General features: G+C 32.8%; 8 protein-coding genes across 10 annotated transcripts; 5 read left to right on the top strand and 3 right to left on the bottom strand.

Moving 5' to 3' along the window:
* Positions 1 to 282: 282 nt before the first annotated feature.
* Positions 283 to 2,319, top strand: LOC139090242 (isopentenyl-diphosphate Delta-isomerase 1-like). The gene is made up of 3 exons (XM_070639986.1): positions 283 to 632; positions 822 to 968; positions 1,423 to 2,319. Exons 1-3 carry the CDS (start codon positions 336 to 338, stop codon positions 1,735 to 1,737), a joined length of 759 nt encoding a protein of 252 aa, XP_070496087.1. The 5' UTR covers positions 283 to 335; the 3' UTR covers positions 1,738 to 2,319.
* Positions 2,320 to 4,276: 1,957 nt separating this feature from the next.
* On the bottom strand, positions 4,277 to 6,930 carry ArfGAP3 (ADP-ribosylation factor GTPase activating protein 3). Its single transcript, XM_070639984.1, has 7 exons — positions 6,748 to 6,930; positions 6,542 to 6,670; positions 6,430 to 6,471; positions 6,216 to 6,368; positions 6,039 to 6,155; positions 5,016 to 5,967; positions 4,277 to 4,925 (listed from the first exon to the last, which is right to left on the bottom strand). The coding sequence occupies exons 1-7, from the start codon at positions 6,814 to 6,816 to the stop codon at positions 4,777 to 4,779; spliced, it is 1,611 nt and encodes a 536-aa protein (XP_070496085.1). The 5' UTR covers positions 6,817 to 6,930; the 3' UTR covers positions 4,277 to 4,776.
* Positions 6,931 to 7,073: 143 nt separating this feature from the next.
* RpS3 (ribosomal protein S3) lies at positions 7,074 to 8,443 on the top strand. The gene is made up of 3 exons (XM_070639988.1): positions 7,074 to 7,231; positions 7,554 to 7,750; positions 7,810 to 8,443. Exons 1-3 carry the CDS (start codon positions 7,202 to 7,204, stop codon positions 8,318 to 8,320), a joined length of 738 nt encoding a protein of 245 aa, XP_070496089.1. The 5' UTR covers positions 7,074 to 7,201; the 3' UTR covers positions 8,321 to 8,443.
* Positions 8,079 to 13,114, bottom strand: Gnpat (dihydroxyacetone phosphate acyltransferase). Of its 3 annotated transcripts, none has more exons than XM_070639981.1 (3): positions 12,958 to 13,114; positions 9,026 to 10,935; positions 8,079 to 8,733 (listed from the first exon to the last, which is right to left on the bottom strand). In XM_070639981.1, the coding sequence occupies exons 2-3, from the start codon at positions 10,930 to 10,932 to the stop codon at positions 8,604 to 8,606; spliced, it is 2,037 nt and encodes a 678-aa protein (XP_070496082.1). In that variant the 5' UTR covers positions 10,933 to 10,935; positions 12,958 to 13,114; the 3' UTR covers positions 8,079 to 8,603. The 3 variants fall into 3 exon arrangements, with proteins under 3 accessions (XP_070496082.1, XP_070496083.1, XP_070496081.1); XM_070639982.1 differs by having other exon boundaries at positions 12,691 to 13,085; XM_070639980.1 differs by lacking the exon at positions 12,958 to 13,114 and adding an exon at positions 11,046 to 12,674.
* LOC139090244 (natterin-3-like) lies at positions 11,066 to 13,129 on the top strand. Its single transcript, XM_070639989.1, has 4 exons — positions 11,066 to 11,191; positions 12,241 to 12,383; positions 12,440 to 12,662; positions 12,726 to 13,129. The coding sequence occupies exons 1-4, from the start codon at positions 11,185 to 11,187 to the stop codon at positions 12,785 to 12,787; spliced, it is 435 nt and encodes a 144-aa protein (XP_070496090.1). The 5' UTR covers positions 11,066 to 11,184; the 3' UTR covers positions 12,788 to 13,129.
* Positions 13,130 to 14,250: 1,121 nt separating this feature from the next.
* On the bottom strand, positions 14,251 to 15,569 carry LOC139090241 (developmentally-regulated GTP-binding protein 2). The gene is made up of 3 exons (XM_070639985.1): positions 15,390 to 15,569; positions 14,726 to 15,318; positions 14,251 to 14,659 (listed from the first exon to the last, which is right to left on the bottom strand). Exons 1-3 carry the CDS (start codon positions 15,501 to 15,503, stop codon positions 14,272 to 14,274), a joined length of 1,095 nt encoding a protein of 364 aa, XP_070496086.1. The 5' UTR covers positions 15,504 to 15,569; the 3' UTR covers positions 14,251 to 14,271.
* A 264-nt stretch (positions 15,570 to 15,833) lies between these two features.
* On the top strand, positions 15,834 to 18,463 carry barr (non-SMC condensin I complex subunit H). Its single transcript, XM_070639956.1, has 4 exons — positions 15,834 to 16,036; positions 16,099 to 16,221; positions 16,284 to 16,479; positions 16,542 to 18,463. Exons 1-4 carry the CDS (start codon positions 15,914 to 15,916, stop codon positions 18,251 to 18,253), a joined length of 2,154 nt encoding a protein of 717 aa, XP_070496057.1. The 5' UTR covers positions 15,834 to 15,913; the 3' UTR covers positions 18,254 to 18,463.
* Positions 18,464 to 18,859: 396 nt separating this feature from the next.
* LOC139090314 (uncharacterized) lies at positions 18,860 to 22,952 on the top strand. Its single transcript, XM_070640079.1, has 7 exons — positions 18,860 to 18,955; positions 19,070 to 20,546; positions 20,694 to 21,009; positions 21,070 to 21,551; positions 21,835 to 21,967; positions 22,022 to 22,104; positions 22,165 to 22,952. The coding sequence occupies exons 2-7, from the start codon at positions 19,089 to 19,091 to the stop codon at positions 22,747 to 22,749; spliced, it is 3,057 nt and encodes a 1,018-aa protein (XP_070496180.1). The 5' UTR covers positions 18,860 to 18,955; positions 19,070 to 19,088; the 3' UTR covers positions 22,750 to 22,952.
* The last annotated feature ends 9 nt before the right edge of the window (positions 22,953 to 22,961 follow it).

Here is a 22,961-nt window from a genome sequence, read left to right as displayed (position 1 = left end):
TTAAGTAACATTTCAATATGTGCTGATCGGGAACCTTGAAATCAACCTTTGTGCAATCAATTTAAATTAGTTTTGACCGTTATTTCACCATATCAATTATTTTTGTTAATTCAGTTTTGGTCTGTCTTATTTGGCAATTGAGATAGTCAATTGATTATCTAATTGATCTCTATTGTGTTCATAAAGATCCAGACTACATTTCATGCATAATAAATATAATTAGCACGCAATTGACTTTCCCGCGATATTCTCTTTGAATTTCCGAGAACCATCCAAATTCCATTTGTGATTATCACACACAAAATCACAAGTCAAATGGCTTAGTATTCAAAAAGATGTTGCTGAAGAAAGTAGTGGGTACGAGCTTAAAATCAGTGAATTTAATGAATCAAGTTAGATATCAATTTGCCCATAAACTTGTCGAAAATATAGAAAATGACAAACAAGAAGTGTCTTTAGACTCGGAAAATTGTATATTAGTTAATGAAAATGACGTATCAATTGGACAGACATCAAAGAGAGATTGTCACAAGTTGGATGATCAGCAAAATATCAAACTCCACAGAGCCTTTAGTGTCTTTTTGTTCAATAGGCAAGGAGAAATGTTAATGCAGAAAAGATCAAGTCATAAGGTAAAAATATTTAATTGATTAATCAGCAATCCGGAAACCCACAAACCTAGTAAAGAAAGAAAAGAAGATGAATAAACATCCGACATTGAAACTGGTTTTTGTGAGGGCTTACATTCATATTATGTCACATGAAATTCCTTCTGTAAAACTGTATTTATTTATGTTGCGTATGGTCTTACATGATTGCAGATAACATTTCCTAATTGCTATACAAATGCTTGCTGTTCACATCCATTGTATGATTTGGAAAATGAAAGGGAAGAACTTAATGCAGTTGGAATTAAAAGAGCAGCACAAAGGCGGCTTAATTTCGAGCTAGGAATTCCATCAAGTCAGGTGAGTACCGAATACGAGGGAATGGAATGTTAAAGAAGAAAACACATAAACTTTCATTTTTCTTCATACGTCACCCATACTCAGCAGCGATCAAGAGAGGAAAAATAAGCAGTTATGAGCTGTTTACATTGTTTTTTTTCATTCATATTTCAATTAAACTTTTCTTTTTCGGAGCATTTCCAAATTATGATATGTATGATTCCAATAAGTAAACCGTTATCTCATAAAAGTATATCCATATACACAGTAATTGCCTCAATATCGTCGATTTTTGAATCGCAATTTTGAGATCCAGCTGTGCGAACTTACACATTATCAGATGACTTTTTTTTCCATTATGTGCTTACTATATTTATCATATCTGCTGCTGCTTATTTTTAGATTTATCGCACACAATTCATACTTTATGACTCTGCAATACCTTAATTAATCTTATTTCATCTTCATTAAACAGGTTCGACCAGAGAATTTCCATTACTTGACCAGAATTCATTATCTGGACCGAGGCGACGGCATTTACGGCGAACATGAAATCGACTATATCCTATTTCTACAAAAAGACGTTGACATTAAACCAAATCCAGGTGAAGTTAGTGAAATATGTTGGATTAAACGCGATCAAATGGAGGAACAGATATCGACACTGGATGGTCCACTAACACCATGGTTCCGTTTAATATATCAGTCAGGTCAACTCGGACTTTGGTGGAAGAATCTTCATCGTTTGAAAAAATTTGAGGACTATAACACAATACATAAGCTTAATTAATTTAAGTGTATGTGACAATAATTATTATCTTGTAAATTTAGACTTAAAGTCGCCAGCCTAGATGTTTTTCATATACTTATACTTAATAACGAAGTTGCAATAATTTATCTAGTTAAACCTTAATTTATCGACAGGAACACTAAAATATTCTTTAAGAATTTATTATTAGATGTTTAATTGTGTTTTTATACCGAAAAATGTTGTTATTTGTGGACGAAGTGAATAGTTCTTAGTGCTTAATCAGTTGAGTCTCAAAAAAATGGAAATTTAATAGAAAATAATGACAATACTCGCCCTAGCTGGCAATGAGCATACTCTTGAGAGCTTACTTACTTATTTCGATGGCCGTACAAATCAACTGTACCATAGCCTATCTCCAGAGCTTGCAAATAGATGAGCATGCTCGTGAACATTGCTCTGAGCTTACTGTGCTCTCGAGTACAAGCTCTATGCCTGTCTAGGGCTCTAAAATCCCAGAGATTTTAAATACATATCTTTATATAAAAATGATTGCTAGTCAGCACAAAACTGATGAGCAGATATACTTAGTAAAGTCAATAAAAAGAACAATACATCAACTAACATGCCTTATTTGCTGTTTATTTATATACGATTGATAGAAACTCTATATTTGCGTCAATAATGATCAAATATTTTCATCCATTTTTGCGGACTTTTTTCACAAAGAATTTGTCAATCAGGCAAGCTGTGAGAATATTTTATTGATCAACTTATATCCAACACGTGGTTTTTGAGGACATGCATGTGGTGGACAAACTAGTTTTAGAAGTTCGTGTTAGGTAGAATTTTACATCAATGGCATGCTTAAGATACGTTAAATGAGCGACCAATTAAGGCTTGCCTCAGTAAACAATACCATGGCTCTAAAGTGTGAATTGACACACAAAAAATCTCAAAAGTGGCAACAATCAAGGTTGATTGAAATCGTCAAGGAAATAGAAAGAAATTCCAGTCACTTCCGTTGCAGTCATACAAATTTTGTTGAAGAAGTCAATTGACATTAAATGTCAGCAAGTGAAACTTGATTATTTGGTATTTTCCAGCCATGAGATTCTTTGGACATAACGTCATCAAGCGTTACAGACAGCAAATAAAATGCAATTTCATAACTTAATCTCTGCCTTTATCTATTATTACAAAATCGTCGCAAAATGTCAGTCAAGGCCAAATTAATGACGGCGCGAACATGGTGTGCTCTTATGGATTATTATGGACAATTATTTATTAAAATTTTGTGATTTCTGCCAATTAATTTGTATGCAGCTTCAAGGGTGAGTGGACTCACTTCAATTGCTTTTTTAATTAAATATCGATCAGGAAATTGAATGAATTGTTCAAGCAGAAATATTAATTTGCAATTGTTAAGATCAGTTCCTGGTATGCAAGCTCTTCCCGTGAAGATAGCCAGTCTAAAATATTGAGATGTAAAATGTCAATGTTCATTTAAATGATAATAGAAGGTATCGTCACATGTTTAACTTTTCAAAGTTGAGTTCATTTGAAGGTTGCAACACATTAAGATTATCGCGTTTTTACTGCTTAACTATAAATGCTGTTTTGCGTATTTTTAAGCATGTCACGTTTTTGAGTCACTTTTTAACGGCTTTTAGAATTTTGAATGTTCTGTTGGAAATTCAGTAATTCAAAATTCATTTCATTTCAGTTCATATTTTTCAAAGTTCATTTCAGGACATGTTTTTCAAAAATTTAAAATACGTTATTCTTCTGTTCAAATTTTGAACTTCCGAATTCAAATTCAAATTTTACAAATTCAAATTTAGTACCATATTAAATTCAAATTTTCAAAATCCGTTGTTCAACTGTTCAAACTTTGAACTTTGATTTCAAATTCAAATTTCATAATTCCGTTTAAAATCAAAATCTTTGAAATTCCATTAAAGCTGCTCATTATGTATCGTCTACTCATTATTCATACATTTATGATCGATACTAAAATGATCTATCATAATGTATATTTTTTCGCAATGAAATTACTAACAGATGACAAGTTTATCAACAAATTGTGAGTATCAAAAATAAATATTGATGGAAATGATTGACTGTATACAATCGCATTTTACACAGGCAGTCGATGTATTTAGCAATAAAATAAAAAGCTTTAAAAACTACATGAATTTAAAATGTTACCAATTTTACACGGTTTGGATATAAAGAGCCATAATATGAATCCAATCACATTGCTGATTTTAAATGACGCATCGTCTCAATTCAACAAATATTTTGGAAATTTGCATATAATTTCCATAAATTAAGATGTATTTTAAAATTATGTAGTCTCTTTCATAATCCCTTAGAGGAATTTGTAGATTATTGAGACAAAGGACATTAAGCATGCATATTGGTACATGACTTGGTTTGCTAATTAGAGTAGTAAGAGAGTCCATTCAATCCTGAAATGAGTAAATTAAAGGATTAAGTATGTAGGACATCAGTTGGAACTAGAACTTTATAGTGTACCATAGTAATCTTTTATTAAAATTTTTTACTATTTCTTGTTTATTTTATCCTCAATATTACATAATAATAGTTTTTTATCAATAAAGAAAGTGAATGTGAAAATATTTAAAAAATCAAAGTTGTAAAAAATAGACCAAAATGCCAAATCAGGTCATATCCACTATGTGAGGATATATATGAAAGATAAGTCACTTTTTTTAGACACTACATTTAATTTTTCATATACAAAAAAGTTATTGAATTTTTAAAAATTTGAATCTACAACTGTCGATTGAGAAAGTTTAAACATCATGCTACATGCTTTAAGATCTTGAGAAATTTTATAGTTTTATACAGCAAATTCGGATAGTTTTCTTTTCATATATATCCTAACTTTATGCGGAATATGGTCTTAATATGAAGGAAAGGAAACTTATTCGTGTAAAAAAAAGAATGTATAGAATGTATATCATCTGCTACTCTCAGAATTCTTTTGTGAATTGTTTCCGAATTGATTTATAATAATAACATATATCCATAAGCAACAATAACGATAATGTTTTAGTGCCCATATTTATCTTGTATGTAGCTGTTTACATTATTAGCTAATGAACTAAGTCTTCCGGCTACTTTATGCACGCCAGTCCTTATCGAGTCCTTGACATCATCCAAATCTAAATCCGGACTGTGAAATTCCAAACGAGAGCTTCCTGTTAATGAAATTAAATGATTTTGAGTATAGTTTTAATTAAATCTTGCGATTTTAAATTAATCCTAGGATTAAAATTAGTTAGTCTTACTTTTAGCAGCTTGTGATCCATCACCAAAATAATCAGCAGACGAAATGGCAGTTGAATCTTGAAATTTAGACAAATTACTAGACTTTTCAGCTGAATTCTCATTTCCGAAAAATTGATCCGATGAAATTCCTTTAGCGCCTGCAAACTTCTTTTGAATTGATTCAGAATCAAAGCTCTCTGATGGCGATGGTTTTGATAATTTCGAGCTACTCTTACTTGACGTTGGTTGTCGACTAACTGATGTATTTTTACTAGTGCTTTCTTTGTCATTAGATGATGGTGAAAACATGGAATATACATTTTGCTTAGAATCTATGGGTTCAAAACCCATCATAATTGCATCACGATAATCTTGCTTGTTGCTACTACTTGACGTTGTTGAACTATACATTGAATAGTCATCAAACATGTCATCTTTAGAACTATTATTGTCACGATCAAATGATTTCTCATAAGATTTCGAAGTCTTCATGTTACTTGGTGCAATATCTTGATTGATAGTTTGCATATCCGTTAGCATTGAATGCGACACACCGCCGCGAACATTAAAGCCCATACCAAGACGTTCAACTTGTTTCGCTTTGTTTGGATCAAGAATTTTCAAACGATCCTCCTCCTTTTGTTTCTTCATCGATAAATCTTGGTATGCAAGTCTAACGCTTTGAATAGTCTCAGTTTCTTCCTCTTCTGTCATTTTCTTCTCAACAACTGGTTCCTTCAATTGATCAGCTAAATTGGCACGTTGCTCGACATCAGCAAAATTTGTTTTAACTTTTGTTGCACCTAATGTCTTCTTAGCGCCAAGTCCTGACCTTTTGGGTTGAATTTTTCTCACTCCAATTGATGATTTTGTCACTTCCGTAACATTTGAACTTAAAAAGTCAACACTTGGTTCAGCACCATCATTATGGACATTAACATTTGATGTTGTCACTGGCTTTGCTGATTCAACCTAATTAATTTTTTTAAGGGAAATTTTTATTATCACTTTAATTGTTGCCTAGAATTTTTACTATGACTCACCACTACTTCTCTTTCAAGTTGTACAGTATTTAATGTCTCTTTCTCAACATGAGCGAAGAAATCATGCTCTGTTTCCTGTTGTTCCTCATGATGATAATGTGGCTCATTAATGTGGAGCTAAACGAAATGAAAGTTATTATTAGACGTGATGTTATCGATAAACAGGAAGTGACTTACAGTTTTTCCATGCAATTTACAAGCTTGCTGTGCAAGATGAGTTAATTTATCTTTATACAATTGAGCAGCACGGGAATTATATTTCTGCTGGGCATCGGTTGTGACGCAATTATGTTGACGAAAGAATGAGCTTGCATTGGCATTTCCACCAACCTATTGTAAATATTCAGCAATTAAAAATTTAATTATGAATGAATAATTAAGTAATACATACTTGCATTTGACGTAATTGTAGCCAATTCCAATTCGTATCAAGCTGATAAAATAGTTCATTATAACTGTAATTTATGTGGCATGAAAGGATATACACGAAATTTAATACTTACGTTCGTAGACCTCACAAAAGTTAGATGAACACCTAATGATCTATGGACAGCAGAACAATCAATACATATGAAGACACCATAAGTTATAGACGACCAAGTTGGATTTTTAGCATTACAATCGAAGCAAACCTTGATTTTAAATAGAAAAAAAATTTAATATTGATTTGGACGAGAAACAAAAATTTCCAACTTTCCATTTTACTTACTTTATTATAAGGTAAAGATCTTAATCGATTGAAAATTGCATCAATATCCGTTTTCGGTGGAGACTCCATTGTTTAATATATTTAAAAAACCAGATATAACTTAAATAATGCTCTAATTAACAATTCTTTCTTGAATATTTTGAAATTAAAAAATGATACGTGTAAAGGGAAATTCCCACGCCTTGAACATGAACAGAGTTGGTACTGAAATGTTCATAACTCTGGTTCTGTATCCTGTGTTATCTATTCACCGATAATGTATTAAGAATGATATCATCTTTAATATGTTTTTGTATTCTAAAAGGCATGTCTTCACTTAACTGAATTCAAATAATTGAGGCATTCACGACGCCAACTCTGTCAATAATTCGTAGCTGCACACCCCTGAAATGATTTTCCTACGCCCTTTCTTTTTTTCGTGAGCCTTAAATCGCTTCACACGTTTTTGATCAAAATGAATCAAACAATTTCAAAAAAACGCAAGGTACGCAATGAATTAAGCTTTTTCCAATAACATTAACTATAGTTGGTTCTGTGTAGTATATGATTATGCTGGAAAAATGACTTCAGATAGTAAAATAAGTGATGAAAAACATCAAAATAAAATTGTCCACCAAAAGCGAAAAAATATTTCCAAAGAACATAAATTTCCAGCATAAAACATATATTTATTAATTAAAACAGAATCAATGAGTATAAAATCATTAGATGCAGTCAATAAAATAATGTTGGTCAACTTGACAAAAAATTAAATGTTTATTTACAAATTTGATGTCTAACCTCGATATTTCTTATTAATTTTTTAGTTCGTAGCCGCCGGAGTCTTCAAGGCTGAATTGAATGAATTCCTCACTCGTGAACTTGCCGAAGATGGATATTCAGGCGTTGAAGTACGTGTAACACCATCACGTACCGAAATCATCATTATGGCCACCAGAACACAAAATGTTTTGGGAGAAAAGGGTCGTCGTATCCGTGAATTGACAGCCGTTGTACAGAAAAGGTAAAATATTCAACTATTAATCAACTGAGCATCATTTAACAGTCTTATTATGATTATAGATTCAGCTTCCCACAAGGAGCAGTTGAACTTTATGCTGAAAAGGTCGCAACCAGAGGACTTTGCGCAATTGCCCAAGCTGAATCACTCCGTTACAAACTTATCGGAGGTTTGGCTGTTCGTCGTGCATGTTATGGTGTCTTGAGATTCATTATGGAATCAGGAGCTAAGGGATGTGAAGTCGTTGTCTCCGGAAAACTTAGAGGTCAACGTGCCAAGTCAATGAAATTCGTTGATGGTTTGATGATTCACTCAGGAGATCCATGCAATGACTACGTCGACACAGCAACAAGACACGTCCTTTTGAGACAAGGAGTTTTGGGAATTAAAGTTAAGATTATGCTTCCTTGGGATCCATCAGGCAAAATTGGTCCAAAACGTCCATTGCCAGATAATGTATCTGTTGTTGAACCTAAGGATGAAATTACATATTTGAAACCCGACACAGAATACAAAGCAAAACCATTGTACATGGCTGGTGCTGAAGAACCACATATTGATGTCGCCAAGTAAAAAATCCGTTTGTGAATGAACTGCACTTATAAACATCTGAAATAAATTAAAAGTGCTGTAAATTAAATATGAAAAGATCGTAAGAATAAAAATGAAGTAAAATCTATTCCAAACACAACATAAGTTTTTATTAATTCCTTTTTCGTCTCTATAAAATTATACATAATTAAAATTATTGTTGGATTTCCTGAAGCCCAATTGTCATTAATTAAATAAGTATCGTCAAAATTTCACTCATTAGTTCCAACCATTAATAAAATTATGTTGTAGGTTCCCAGTTAACTTAAATTTTCGATACGATAATATTGCCAAAATACTTGTAATTAAAGTTCCATCTCGAATTGAAGCATCTCAAGCGATGTACTAAAGCTGACATGTTCGCCTCGTCAATACTGTATTGATTGACACAATTTCTGAAATGACAAAATGGTTTGATTTATTAGTTGCCACGATTCTATTATGATTTATGAAGGTGTATGTGCAGCACAAGATTTGATTTCAAGAATAACAATTTTTCAAAATTCAAAAGTTAACGGTTTTCAAAAATTCAAAATTACACATTTTCAAAATTTAAAAATGAAACGGTTTTCAAAAATTCAAAAACTTGAACTGAACTGAAATAAACTTGATTTATTGAATAGAAAATTCAAATCTTCATAATCACGTGTCGTTAATTAATGTCAACGTATTTTAAGTCAAACTTACTGTTTTTCCTTGAACAAGCATTGTGAATTGCACAAAGATAAAATGGTAGTAGTCATAGATTCTAAGCATAATGAATATGGATGGATAGTGCTATTTCCTTTCAATAATTCCCTCTCCAAAGTGGATTGTACAGCTATAAAAATGTCCTTGTCAACAAACTTCATTCCTACAAACTTTGCTAAAATTATTTCGGATGTGTTGAAGAAGCTACTGAAGAATGGTGAAATTGCACTTAACAAAAGATTTATGTATGGAGATTTCTCATTGAGAATGACTGAAGATTCCGATGACTTAATTAATATTCCCATGTCCAACAACTTTTTCAAAATTTTATCAAAATCCGCATCCTCAAATCGTGGATATAAGACAAATTCATAAATAAAGATTTGACGAAGAAACAGGACATCCTTCTTAAGATCATCAATTGACACTTCATTCTGTCCAATTGTGGATAATACAAAAAATGCTGGTTGAGACAGCCAATAAATTGTTGGATTGCAGTAAAGTTGTAGAGAAAATACAGGTACGACAATATCCATTATTTCCTTGCACAACCAATGACCTTTAAGGTTCCCATTGGAAGTTCTATTCGAATCAGTGTTGGCTCTTTTTAATTGAATTTTGGAGTTGCTTCCAGTTACTTCAAGAATGTTATCATGCAATGCAATAGTTTCTTGGATATTTTTAGTCACATCTCTTTCATCGACACTAACAATTGCACCAAGTTCCTCAAAAAATGCTGCTAAATTGACAACTGCTCTTTGTAGTTCCACAAATGTAAGAGATTCTATGGAATTTGTGTGAATCCTTTCACAGTAAATCAGAGCAATCAAATTGTAAGCCATGATGACTATTTTATTTTGTTGCTGTTTGAGAACATGCTGAGCTAAATCAGTAGTCAGTTGAAGCTCATCAACACTCATTTTCTGTATATGAGCAGGTTCTGACGAATGATTGAATTTTTTTACTTTACTTCCAAAAAATTTATTTAAGGAAATCGGTTCACCAAAGTCAAAATACATGTGGCCATAACTTTTACTTTTCAAGGACGTAAGAGCTTTGAAGAAACCTTTCGTTGATTCTTTTGGCTTTGGTATTCCCAAAAGTTCATAGACAAAAAGTTGTTCTTCCAATACTTTTTCGTAGCTGATAGATACAGGTACGACTTTTAAGTCATGCACCTCACCCATGAAATATGGTTCCAAACTCATCGATAGTAATCCCAACTTCGGCCATAATGCTTTACATGTGCGACTTCTCGTACCTTCAACAAAAAATTCCAATCCGAAATCATTATAAGTTACGATCTCGTGCATGTATTCCTTGAATATATTCCAATAAAATTCATCACCAAATGTTCGTCGCATGTAAAAAGCTCCAGTTTTCCTCATCATTTCCCCCAAAAATTTCATATTATAAAAATCCATTCCAGCAGCAATACTTGGTATTTCAATATTATTAATAAAGCATATAAATGACATAAGCATAAAGTCTACATATGAACGATGACATGGTAAATAAATAATCTGCTGATTGCCCATAGATTCTTTGAGATTTTTGATGGACATCTGATTAATATGCACAGCAGAATAAAGTTGAGCCATTAATTTTTCAACAATAGATCCCAATGTCCTAATGACTAGCATATTCCTATTAAATGCCATCTCTGATAAAATTTGTAGTGCTGCAAAAACTTTCTTCTTGCGATCATCTTTGTCTATGGATATCTTATCGAGGTAGTCGTTAAATCTTTGATTCTGTAGAACACGTAATTTGACATCATTTGGAACTGATCGACGTACTTTTTCAATTGGTATTTTTGGATGGAAGGAATGGGTAAATAAATTCACACGATTATCCAAATAGTTGTTGAAGTTTTGGAGATACTGTTGGCTTTTTTCCGGCATTTCCTATCAGAAAGAGATGAAAATATACTTTTTAATGTACATCATTAGTTCTTTTATCTTTGTGCTATAATCTTTAGCTTATCATATTTTATGACGACACAGCATGCATTTACCATTTTCATTGTATTTGAAACTTTATACGATAAGGAGAGCTGTGATTTCTTTTTCAGTTAATTGCAGGACGTTAACCGTACAACTTCTGTTACTTTTATCACTTAGTGACTCGTTATTTTCTTATTTATTTGATCAAAAATGTCTGGTAAGTTCTATTTAATATGTCTGAAGGTAATTTCATAACTGGTTGGCAAAGGGAGACATTAATATTGGCCATAGACTTGATTTTATTGCCCAATATTGTTGAAAATGTAAATAAACAACCTTAACGCAATCGTATGCTAATTTTGAAAAAAATATTTTTTTTGGAGCTTCTCTTTGCGTGACTGCGGTATTTCCCCGCTACACAGATGATATGTTGTTGCTCTATATTAGGTTTTGTGATTTTTGAGTCTAGACCTGTGGATGGCAACCTGTGTGCCGTAGTATGAACCGTGTGCCGCGAGCAGTTTCGGTCGAGGCTTACCACCAAGGTGTGCCGTGGAACGAAAAAGCCTACTTGGGTAGACTCTTAAATTTAAAATCTGATATTTTAATCCCAGGATTAAAATTAAATACTACGATTTAATTAATCCCAAGGTTAAAGGTCAAGTTCTTCTCAGTTCTCTTTTCTCTGCAGACCTGTACACAATGTTATTACGTCATTAGAAGAATAACTTGTAACAAAATAACAAAAAATACTGTTGCTTGTGTATTAAAACCAATGTTGACCGAATTAAGTACTTAATAATTGTTTAATTTCAAAAATTTATGCAGCGTGCGAATTAACAGCTTATTTACGTAGCACAACTAGTCACAGTTCTGATACAAAATATTATTAATGAGTTCTTGATATCACACCATTTTTGACATATGACTCATATCCATTTTGAAATTGTATAAAATTATATAAAGCTAAGTAATAAGCATAGATAAATGTGCTGTTATCGATAAAATTCGAGTCTTGAATGTCAACCGCGGACTTAAAAATACTTTGAAATTTTTCCAATTAGTCCTCTTTATCTGCTGCCAAATATCTTATCGTTAACGACTTTTTGCAAAATTGTGATTGATACTTCTCGTCATTTTATGGAACAAATATGGAGCTGACGAATGGAATTTTCTTGAAAATCAGCATGCTTAATCCCCTTGCTAATCCAATGAAGTTTCTCTTGAAATGAATGCATGACTAATAATTATTTAATTAATCTCTAGTTTGCTGGCAATATTGCAATGCAGCTGGTCCATTCCCAGAAAGAATGGTCCGTGGAGGAATTGATGCTGATGGTTCCGTCATCTATGTTGGACGTGCTTTCCATAATGGAGATATGATTCCAGCCAAAGTCATTCCAGATAAAGTAAATTAATTAATTTGACATTAATGATTATGATTAATGGCATTTATGACCTACAGAATATGGCATACGTTTGCTATGGAGGCGAGGAAGTTGAGAAGGAAGATTTTGAAATTTTACGTTATGGTGACTTTGTTTGGGAATTCTGTTCAGGTGGAAGTGTACCCGAAGGTGCTGTTAAAACTGGCCAAACTGCAGACGGCGAGCCATTATATGTAGGAAGATGCTTATATTCAGGAACTCAAACACCCGGAAAAGTTCATCCTTCCCATAACTGCTTATGTAATTATTTAAATAATTTAATACATACTTTACTAGACTCTAATGGCTAATTTTATCTCATAGACATCCCATTCGAAGGCGCAGAAGTTGCTATCGGCGATTACGAAGTTTTGTGTATTAAATAAATGATGCGATAAGCAAAACTAATGTCCATTCAATAAACCAGTTGTATACATACACATTAAATGTTTTAACATTTTTCGAGCAACGCAAGGTATAAAGTGCACGATCAATTAATCACTAACAAAATGTTAAGAACGACAAAAAAAATAACTAAATGTACTTGATGACTTACGAATTATACTGTTTTGATGACTAGTCACGCTGTTTTTCTTACTTTTTACTTTAAAATGTTTAATTAAATATTTTTGACATGCTTAAAAACCTTTATTTTGAAAATATTATACTTTTTGGAATGTCTTAAGTAATAAAGTCATTAATCAATTTTTTAATTTTCAAATCACAAAGCGCATTTCCTTAATTCGTTATATAAAAGTTCTACTACAGGGGTCTTCAATTTGAATAATTTTACAACGGATAAATTTTATCTAAATTTAAAAATTTAAAAAATAAGACCCCCTGCATTGTTTACAATTTATTTCCTACAGTTTAAAATAATTAAAAATGTTGGACAACGAGGAGCCTTGGAAGCCGCCAGAAATGCAAAAAGTCTTACAAGCACCAAAATTATCACATCAAGTTCCAGAATTGACAATTATTTCAACAGAAAATAAGCAAAATCCGAATAAAAATAATTTCCTTCAACGAGCAATGCTAACTGAAAAAAATTTGAAACCGCAAAGCAGTCACAACAGTCAAAATGATCCAGTGAGATTTCAACCACTTATTGGAAGTAAGGATAATAGATTTGGTGAAAATTCATACAAAAAGCCACAAACAAATATTCTAAAAGAAGACAATAAAGCATATCAGCCAATAAGCTCCAAGCCACAAGTTCCAGACATAACAATTCTTGAAGATGACAACACAAAGTGTAAAGCTCCAGCTAGTTCAACAGAACGAGTATTTACAAATTCTTACAAGGAAATGATGATCAGTTCACATAATCAATTTTTAAAGCAATTTAATAAGGATCAAAATATCAATCCGGCACCAAAATATCCAGCGAAAGTAGAAACAAGGTATAAACAGAATCCATTGACTAAATACATTCCAAGTCCAGAAGCACAAAGTTACAAGCCATATAAAGATGGCAATTCATCTTCAATATTAACAGATATTGATATAACTCAGAGCAATATTGTAGGAACTCAAAGCAACAATAATGTTAAAAAGGACGAGAACGAGGAAGTGACATTCAAGAAAGTAGCTGAAATGTTGAGTGAAATACAGAAACTGGTAATTCCAGAGAAGTCACTTCAATCTCCTAATTCATATAATGGAGATAATCCTCGACAAAAACCAAATAATTATGAAATATTGAGGCAATTAGCCAATACGTATTTGTCACAGGAAGAACTGATAAAATATCAAGTTGATAGTGAATTAAGTGAATTAGAAAAAGGTCAAATTTAGCTTTAGTTTTGTGTATCATTGTTAATTTTAGAGTAATAAATGTAAATGAGTCTCAACATTACAATAAAAGTGTTTATTTTTTGACAACTTGTATAACATCCTCATCGGCCATAATATGACTGATTCCAACTCGTTGTGGTGAAAACTTTGCAGATTGTCCCCATACTAAAGCATATTTAAATGAAGCAGCAAGCGTACGATGAATAGCGTGACATACATGCTCAACTGTAACTCCTCTACGAAGAATCAAGCAATCGTCGAAATCTGGTGGTTGACCTGGTTTCTTTGTGTATACTCTAATCAATCGCAAATATTCCCACAGTGTATCCAATAAATAGTCTAAATTGAGCATCATGTTACAACTCACGACTATTGAATGCTCTTGTCGAGCCAATCTATTTACTTCCTCAATTGATATCTGATCTATCTTATTGTAGACATAAAGACATGGAAGATAAACTCTAGAAATAAAATATATTAATTAATAAGCATGTAGCTTTAATACAATATTATTGTTTTGGACATACCTATTTCCAACAACGACATCAATGAACTCGTCAGTCGTGCAATCGTCTCGGAACAAAACTTCAGCATTAAATATCTTAAAGGAATGGAGAATAGTTTGGACCATTTTTTCGTTACATTTAGTTAGTGTAAGTGTTGAATTGAACGATAATCCTCCGCCTTTTTTAAGTTTATAGTATATATTAGGTCGTCTCTTGTTTAATCGAATTCCAACCGATTCCAATTCAGCTGTCAATAGATCTCTATGAACATCAGGCTTTGTTGCGTCTAACATCATTAAGACTAAATCAGCTGTTCTAGCGACGGCAATAACTTGTCTACCTCTACCTTTGCCTTGCGCAGCTCCTTCAATAATTCCAGGCAAATCAAGCAACTGAATATTAGCACCTTTATATTCAATAACACCAGGAATACATGTTAATGTTGTGAACTCATAATTTGCTGCTTCCGATTCAGTCTTTGTCAATGTAGACAAAAGTGTTGATTTACCAACACTGGGAAAACCAATTAAAGACACTCGAGCATCTCCGGATTTTAAGACATCAAATCCTTCTCCTTTTTCTCCACCCTTTTTAGATGGTTCCAAAAGTTCTGACTGCAAAGTAATTTTATTATCATATTAATTAGACTTTTTCCGAAGAATAACCCAAAAAATCACAAACATACCCGATATTTAGCTAATTTAGCTTTGAGCAAGCCCAAATGGTATTCTGTCGCTTTGTTCTTCTGTGTTCGAGCGATTTCTCGTTCAATTTCTTGAATTTTCTCAATGATACCCATGTTTTAATGTAAAAATATTAATTTTTAAAGAAATTGAAAAAATTTTACACGAGTCAAAAAGTCATCACTGATGACGTACCTGAATGTTTAAAGCGCACAAGTTTCTGTAGTCTATGTTTTGAGCAAATAATTTCTTTTTCGAAACTTTTATTTTTTCAGGTACCTAATTTGAAGACAAAGATGCTGAAAAGTAACTTCACGATTGTCAATTAAGAGGATAAGACAAACTGACAAAACAATACTCATTTTTCAAAAAAATAAGCTAGTTCAGTTCGGATGAGTGAGGTTCAAATTCAAAAACACGATTTTAGAAGGCTTTGAAATGCTTAACGGTCGATTTTCAAAAAACGCTCAAAACATTTAAAAAATTTATTGTTAGTTTAAAAATTTAATAGTTTAACTTATTCAGGATGAATACGTCTAAACAGATATCTCGAATCCAACAGCAAGATTCTCCAGATACACCATTAAAGCGAAGATCAGTGCTAAACGCATCAACGCCATTCCTTAATGAATCTCATCAAAACGAAAGTGTAAGCAGCATAAATTTTTTTTGTTTATCGTTGAATTATATTAATTAGTGTTTGATTTTTAGGTACTAAATGATGACGAAGCTGAAAGAAGAAAATCCAGGAGAGTTGATTCTTCAGATTCCGGCACAAACTTATCGGAAGCAGCTGATTCCTTGAATAATTGCCTCAAATTGTACGCAGAAAATGTAAGCCGAAATTATATCAACAAATGTGATTTATGCTTTTACTAACAGCTTTTTTTCTATAGAAAATATGCAAAGACAATGCTTGGACATTGAATATCATCGATTCCTTCTCAAAATTAATCAAGAAGCATCATCATTCATTGTCAAATTTTCAAGTTGCTGGATCTACATTAGAGGCTTCAGCCAAAGTTTACAGTCTCCGAGTTGACTCTGTATACACAGATGTCTTACGAATGAGTGCAGATTTATCCAGACAAAGTAAGTTTAAACCTGATTTAAATAATAATTAAAACTAATAATATTTCTATTAATTAATGAAGATGCAAAGGCACTTACGAAGAAGAATCGGTTGAACCTTGAGGATGAATCAGATAGAGAGGACAATAACGAAGATAAAGAAAATCAAGATGCCAATACTCAAGACGGTGAAAATCCAACACAAAAGCCAAAACAGAAGACGGTAAAGAAACGTCGACACGTTAGTACTGTAACAAAAAATCCAGAAACTTTAAATGGACGCTTGGATACACATCCTTTAGTTGATCCATTTTTCGCCAAATTAAATTCAATGGTTGGTGATATAAACAGCTCTCAGAGACTTATGCAAAACATAATCCCAACAAAAGACTCAAATTTGAAGCTTCGACAGAATGTAAAGATTTGGGACAGTCAAGAGGATGTGGATGTAACGCTTGATAACGACTTCAGATATACAGAAGAAAATTCAGACATTTATCAAATTAATTCAGTGTCAGGAAGTGTTGTAAATAATGTCTTAAGAACGGAACTAAAGCATTATCGCATTTGTGATATTCCAATGGAAAGTGCCGAGGAAGCAAATGTCAGTATGCATCTTGATAATAATGACATAAACATGTCAATTGGAAGAAATGCTTCACATATTGGATTACAATTTGACATAAATGCTGAAATCGAGCCTATACAGAATGAGAAGTCATTTGTCATAGATTTTGGTGACATGAATGACAATGATTTTGAAGATATTGGTGAGGATGAGATGATTGCTTTGGAACGCTGTAAAGGACTTAAACGACAGCCAATACTTATTGAAGATATGCAGCCTGATACAGTTTTACATCTTGAATATTCTTATCGACCACTTGATATGATTGATCAATTTTGGGCTGGACCATCACATTGGAAATTTAGACAAAGTCGTCGAACACATGCCACAAGTATTGGTGGACGAAATACTCTAAATCATGATTCTGCTGTATCAAATCAAGTATTTACGACAGCACAGAAGCCTAAAATATCCAGAAAGAAGAAAATAGTAAAGAAATCGGAAATAGCACTTGAAGATCTTTTGAAGATTGAAGATGATGACTTGATTGTTCCAATAACAAAGAAGACGAAAGGAAATCAATTGACAGCACAAGTTATGGTCAAGAAATGGGATAGTAAAAAGTTGAAACTTCCAACAGATTTTCGAATTCCTAACGAGACATTTGATTCTTTTGCACATGCTACATCAATTCATATAGCGACAAATCCAGACGCAACATTCACATGCAATGACGACGAAAGCCCGTACGATTATGATAATGAGAATGATCGTAATTATTGTAGTCGATTAGAAGTTCAATCAGATACAGAGACAGAAACAAATACAGACATTGGTCAACTTGATAATAATATGGAATTTGATAATGCCGAAATGCCACCGCCACCAATTCCTGATGAAATTCCCGATTTTTATGTCGGTGCACCAGAAAGAATTGAGAAAATTAATATTGCATTTGCAAAACGTGCCAAAGTTGTGGATATGAAGCAACTCAAACAATGCAGTTGGTCATTGATAAACCGTAAGAATATGACAGATCCTTTACATCATCCGCACTTTGTTGACATCCTTAAAGATTTACCAAAAGTTCTGAACAAAACGATGGCCGAAAATATGAGTATGCCACTTGCTTTCTATGCTATACTTCATCTTTGTAATGACAAAGGCTTACTGTTGGAACAAAATAATAACAATTTAAAAGATTTTGAGATTACACTAGTTAATTAGATTAATAGACACATTCAACTTCGAATATTTTAGTCTTAGAAAATAAATGACAATTTTTTTTGTTAAGCATTTAAGAGAAAGTCAAAGAATAAGAAACGCGAAGATTCCATTTCTGTGTGCAATTCGCGTTATATACCTATCTATATATAAATACATTTTATGTAAGTTTATTTTATACTGCAACTATCTACATTTAGTAATAATAAAGTTTTTGGCCTTAACGATATCAATGACTTTGTCATCCTTAACATTTTTCAGGAATATCTAAATTGCGTACTTTTGAAATAAAATTTGGTAAATTCATAAAACCAGTTGAAGTTCAATTTTTGAACTTAATTTCAGAAACTTCAGAAGCATTGAATTCAAATTTTTGAAAACCGTTAGAATTGTCAAATTTGAAAAAATGCGTTAAAGTCAACCACGTGGGCCCATAAACATGAAAATTCCTTGCTTTCCAATAAGATTCACGTGAAAGCTCCCCATACAAATTGTAAATAAACATTCAACAGATGGTAGTAAAACATTCTTCCAGTCCACCCGCCACCCCACAACTTTTTTTTTTGACTTTTCCAGCCATGCGCATACTTTTAGAAATGAAAATTTTCATGGATACAGCATAACAATTGAAGTAGATAAAAAATTAATTTTACACAGTTTAAAATTAATTAATAAGCACAAAAGTTAGACTAATAAGTTTACCAAGTAAGTATGATTATGAATATAATGGGCGATTAGGTCTATCCTAAAGGACATCCGCAAAAGCTTAAAAAATCTGGAACATCTGCTAATTTTCATAAAATTTTCCATCCTACGTAGATACGACATTTGTTTAAAAATGCGAATTAAATCAAGTCCCGCTGAACTTATTGTCGGCTCATCTCAAGATATAGACGATGACTTATCAGATGTTGAGGAAGTCTTTATTAGGGATGGTAAAAGTGAGAAGAATAGAGACATTGAAAATAAGCCATTAATGCCATCAAGGAAGAAGCACCAACATAAAAATTCCAAGACTACACAGCAACTTAAAATCTTAAAGAAACAGTATAAAAGATCCAGATGTCATCGATGTTTGGTGCCATTCTGCTATACCTTATTATTAATGCTTGTAATGTTAATATTGGCAGCAATTGTACTGACTTTATTTCCTGTTCAGAAACTTAAACTTATGTTTCACAATGCATCGCCAAAGCTTTATAAAGTTCTAATGATCAACAATAATGAGTTAGAGCCAACATTTCAATCAGTGGATATAGAGCAAGTACCATGTCAAAATTTAGCTGTAACGACTGTATGGAGTAGGACATTAACAAAATTAAATTCTGAAGCACCGCTAAGAAAAAGTGATTTGGATGGTGACTTTATTGAGGACATAATTGTTGGATTTGGTGTTGATGACTCAATTTCATTTGATGGGAACAATGACATTCCACAGTGTACGTTACCAAATAGTGGACAGATAGACTTATGTGAAGGTGGGGTTATGGCAATAAATGGAGCAACTGGAGATGTTATGTGGAAGTATTGGACACCTTATGCAATATTCTCATTATTCTGTAAATTTGACATAAATGATGATCGAGTGAATGACTGCATTATATCCGGTCCTGGTGCATTGTTGCAAGCTATAGATGGAAAGTACGGGAAGCAGCTATGGGAACTGAAAAAGTTTAATATCCAAAGTCCTGAAGAAATTGACATCAACTCTATTGACCTCTATACTATTAATATCATGCGAGACTTAAATTCGGATGGCGTACCTGACATCATTGGCGCACACACAGACGAGAGATTTGGAATACGAGAAGGTCACATTAGATTGATATCCGGTAAAAATGGAAAAGTAATTAGGAACATCCCGTCGCCATTTAAGGAAGAAATTTTTGTTCCTGTACAGCTTATGACATTGAGTGATGGAACTGAATACTTACTTGTACTTACTGGTGGACAGAACACGGCTGGTGGAGTTTACAAAATACGACTTGATTCCCTTAAGAATTTCCATGATGATAATGACTACACAACCGTTCAAAGATCATCGTCCGGATTTTTAGTACCTGCAATTTTGACTGATCTAAATGGCGATGGAGTTGAAGATTTTGTTGTGTCTTCATTCAACTCGACAATTTATGCATTTAATGGAGCTACTAATAGTGCTTTGTGGACATTTACATTCCCATCATCAGAAAGTGTTAGTTCTATTGTTCCTGGATTTTATAATCATGATAATGTGACTGACTTTATGGTAAAATATTCAACTGGTCCTGGATTTCCTGTCTATTACTATTCTCAGGTAAATTTTCGATTTGTAACAGTCATTTTTTATTTGAATTTTATTCTAAAGTTGAGTAGTTGCTTTCCCCTTTTTGAATTTGAATTGACAGTTGAGCGATTTTGTATAAAATTTGTAATTACACAATCCTTTTCAATTCCCATTTAGACTACAATTCTGGATGGTCTCACTGGAAAATCATTTTTGGACTCGAAGATTACAGATTCAGGCGGAGCACATTCATTACTTGGCGGTATTTCTATTGCACAGAATTATGGCGGCGACTGGTTTTTGCACTTCCAAAGTTATTGTCGAGATAAATACGAAAATGCTAAAGATCCCTACAAATTTGTACCCGATTCTGACATTATTCAGCAATCACGTGCTGACATATGCATGTTGCGCTACAATACTTCGACAGTTTTGAAATTGAATGCCATTAGTAGACACGTGGAACCGCCAGGAAATGTCATTTTTAGTTCAGGTATGGAAATATGAATTTCTTATTAATTTTTATATCCATAAATTAAATTTAATATTCCAGACAACATTCCATTGCAACTTAATCAGTCTGACAAGCCATCAACAGCCACAGCAACAAACAACGTCAAGCAACCGTTGAAGCATCCAAAAATGAGATTAAAGCTTGCACAAAATCGTTATCCACAACAGCCACCAATTGAAGTCAATAAGAAGCAAAGTAACGTAAATGAACAAACCATAAAGCACCAGCAACAAGAAAAACAGGCACAACCCTTACAAATCCGGAATGACGAACGCTTACCAAAGGAAGATTTAGGTGAAATGACACAATTAGTTGTCGGTGAAAATCAGAAACAAAAGGCCATAAAGTTCAGAGAGAAGCAGCTCAGTCAAGACATGGCAGAACATCGATTGAAGCTTAAACAGAAGGGTGCAAATGTTGGAACTGACTTTGAAGACGGAGATACACCAAATAATTTTAATGACATTATGAATAAAATTTCAATGATGGAATTGCCGAGAGAATATAAAGAAGATATATTGGTAAGTCACGTAGATATATGTCAACTTGAGGTTGTTCTCATCGTGGATTGAATTTCAATATTTTTCGAATTCTGAGACAAAATTAGTGGGTTTAAATTTTTAATTCGAATATTAAATTTTTAATCCTAAGATTTATTTGATCTTGGGTTAAATGAGCCGTGTCAAATGATCCATAACTTAGTTCTGATCTATTAGACACGAAAATCACTCAAAAATGACAGAACCTCATAACTCTATACATAATATTTCATGCATATTCTATATTAATTCATGATATATGTAGGACATGAATCAAATAAATGACGGTGTAGATAAAACAGACTATGATATGTATTACGACCAAACTCAACAGAAGCACATTCCAAGAAGATGGAATACTAATAATCGTGGTATACGAAGTGAAACTGACTATGGAAGTAAGTAAAAATAGTATATAGCAGACATCCTTAATATAGTGAATTTATTTACAGCACCATCAACTTATGAGACAATTCTACATGATTTGGAGAAAAGCAGTAAGAAGCAAGATGCGAATTCCCAAACAGTCAAAAAGGTATGCAATGAAAATGTCATTTATTGATCAAATAATCATTGACTTTATAAATCATGTCAGGTATTGGACGACAGCGATGTGAAGAAAATATCACAGCCAATGCTTGAGCCACGTCCTGAAACTTTATGGGATATAGAAATCGAGAAGGAGAATAACGAAAAGAATCCAACAAGACGTCGTCGACGAGAAGCAATAAATAATGAAAATATACTTCCGTCTATAGCAGCAACAGGTGTCTTAGTGGAATCACTAAACAAAACAAATTCAACGATTGATTTCGTCTTTGTCCTGAACATTCGTGAATCGGAAGCATTTCCTCCATTGTTGACACAAGATGACATCAATTGTGTTGAAGGAAAAATGGCAGCTCTAGGTAGCTTCCAGAGTGACGTCATCGATTGGCAAAAAGGATTTCTTAAGGAATGTCTAAAGACTCGCTTGTCAGCAACATTTAATCAGCAACTACAAGACACATCACATTATCCAGCATATGAAACACAAATATCTATTGTGCGCATTTCAATATCATGTACATGCAATGACTTGAATGAAAAACGTGAAGTATGTTCCACATTTAAAAATATCAAGGAACAAAAGTGGCCAGAATATATGGGTGTGCAGTTAGATGGATCATATAATATTTAAATACATTATTGTTTTTTCTATATCTATAAGTTACAATAACTATCGAGAGACATGCAAAGTAATGCAAATATACTAATGGACAGCAGTTAGTCGTCGTTTATGATTGAAAAACTATAAAGATGAATATTTTTATTTCCTATTTACATATTGATGAAATTATTTAATAAAAAAAGAACATAGATGGATTTATAAGAGAGACAGGATATATTGTG

The sequence above is a fragment of the Chironomus tepperi genome, unplaced genomic scaffold, assembly GCF_022539635.2.
Source record: "Chironomus tepperi strain 1889 unplaced genomic scaffold, CSIRO-AGI_Ctep_v1 contig_217, whole genome shotgun sequence".
Lineage (NCBI taxonomy): Eukaryota > Metazoa > Arthropoda > Insecta > Diptera > Chironomidae > Chironomus > Chironomus tepperi.
This window is presented reverse-complemented; position numbering and strand designations above follow the sequence as displayed.

Bases quoted from the DNA above. Each gene is read 5' to 3' on its own strand.
- LOC139090242 (XM_070639986.1), top strand. From the start codon at position 336: ATGTTGCTGAAGAAAGTAGTGGGTACGAGCTTAAAATCAGTGAATTTA. The intron at 633-821 runs GTAAAAATATTT...ACATGATTGCAG, and splicing joins AGAAAAGATCAAGTCATAAG to ATAACATTTCCTAATTGCTA. The intron at 969-1,422 runs GTGAGTACCGAA...TTCATTAAACAG, and splicing joins TAGGAATTCCATCAAGTCAG to GTTCGACCAGAGAATTTCCA.
- ArfGAP3 (XM_070639984.1), bottom strand. From the start codon at position 6,816: ATGGAGTCTCCACCGAAAACGGATATTGATGCAATTTTCAATCGATTA. The intron at 6,671-6,747 runs GTAAGTAAAATG...TTTAAAATCAAG, and splicing joins GATCTTTACCTTATAATAAA to GTTTGCTTCGATTGTAATGC. The intron at 6,156-6,215 runs GTAAGTCACTTC...CATTTCGTTTAG, and splicing joins GTAAATTGCATGGAAAAACT to CTCCACATTAATGAGCCACA.
- RpS3 (XM_070639988.1), top strand. From the start codon at position 7,202: ATGAATCAAACAATTTCAAAAAAACGCAAG. The intron at 7,232-7,553 runs GTACGCAATGAA...TTAATTTTTTAG, and splicing joins CAATTTCAAAAAAACGCAAG to TTCGTAGCCGCCGGAGTCTT. The intron at 7,751-7,809 runs GTAAAATATTCA...TTATGATTATAG, and splicing joins ACAGCCGTTGTACAGAAAAG to ATTCAGCTTCCCACAAGGAG.
- Gnpat (XM_070639980.1), bottom strand. The intron at 8,734-9,025 runs GTAAGTTTGACT...TTGTCATTTCAG, and splicing joins TGCTTGTTCAAGGAAAAACA to AAATTGTGTCAATCAATACA.
- LOC139090244 (XM_070639989.1), top strand. The intron at 12,384-12,439 runs GTAAATTAATTA...TATGACCTACAG, and splicing joins CCAAAGTCATTCCAGATAAA to AATATGGCATACGTTTGCTA. The intron at 12,663-12,725 runs GTAATTATTTAA...TTTATCTCATAG, and splicing joins TCCTTCCCATAACTGCTTAT to ACATCCCATTCGAAGGCGCA.
- LOC139090241 (XM_070639985.1), bottom strand. From the start codon at position 15,503: ATGGGTATCATTGAGAAAATTCAAGAAATTGAACGAGAAATCGCTCGA. The intron at 15,319-15,389 runs GTATGTTTGTGA...ATTACTTTGCAG, and splicing joins CTAAATTAGCTAAATATCGG to TCAGAACTTTTGGAACCATC. The intron at 14,660-14,725 runs GTATGTCCAAAA...TTTTATTTCTAG, and splicing joins GATGTCGTTGTTGGAAATAG to AGTTTATCTTCCATGTCTTT.
- barr (XM_070639956.1), top strand. From the start codon at position 15,914: ATGAATACGTCTAAACAGATATCTCGAATCCAACAGCAAGATTCTCCA. The intron at 16,222-16,283 runs GTAAGCCGAAAT...TTTTTTCTATAG, and splicing joins TCAAATTGTACGCAGAAAAT to AAAATATGCAAAGACAATGC. The intron at 16,480-16,541 runs GTAAGTTTAAAC...TAATTAATGAAG, and splicing joins TGCAGATTTATCCAGACAAA to ATGCAAAGGCACTTACGAAG.
- LOC139090314 (XM_070640079.1), top strand. From the start codon at position 19,089: ATGCGAATTAAATCAAGTCCCGCTGAACTTATTGTCGGCTCATCTCAA. The intron at 20,547-20,693 runs GTAAATTTTCGA...ATTCCCATTTAG, and splicing joins CTGTCTATTACTATTCTCAG to ACTACAATTCTGGATGGTCT. The intron at 22,105-22,164 runs GTATGCAATGAA...AAATCATGTCAG, and splicing joins ATTCCCAAACAGTCAAAAAG to GTATTGGACGACAGCGATGT.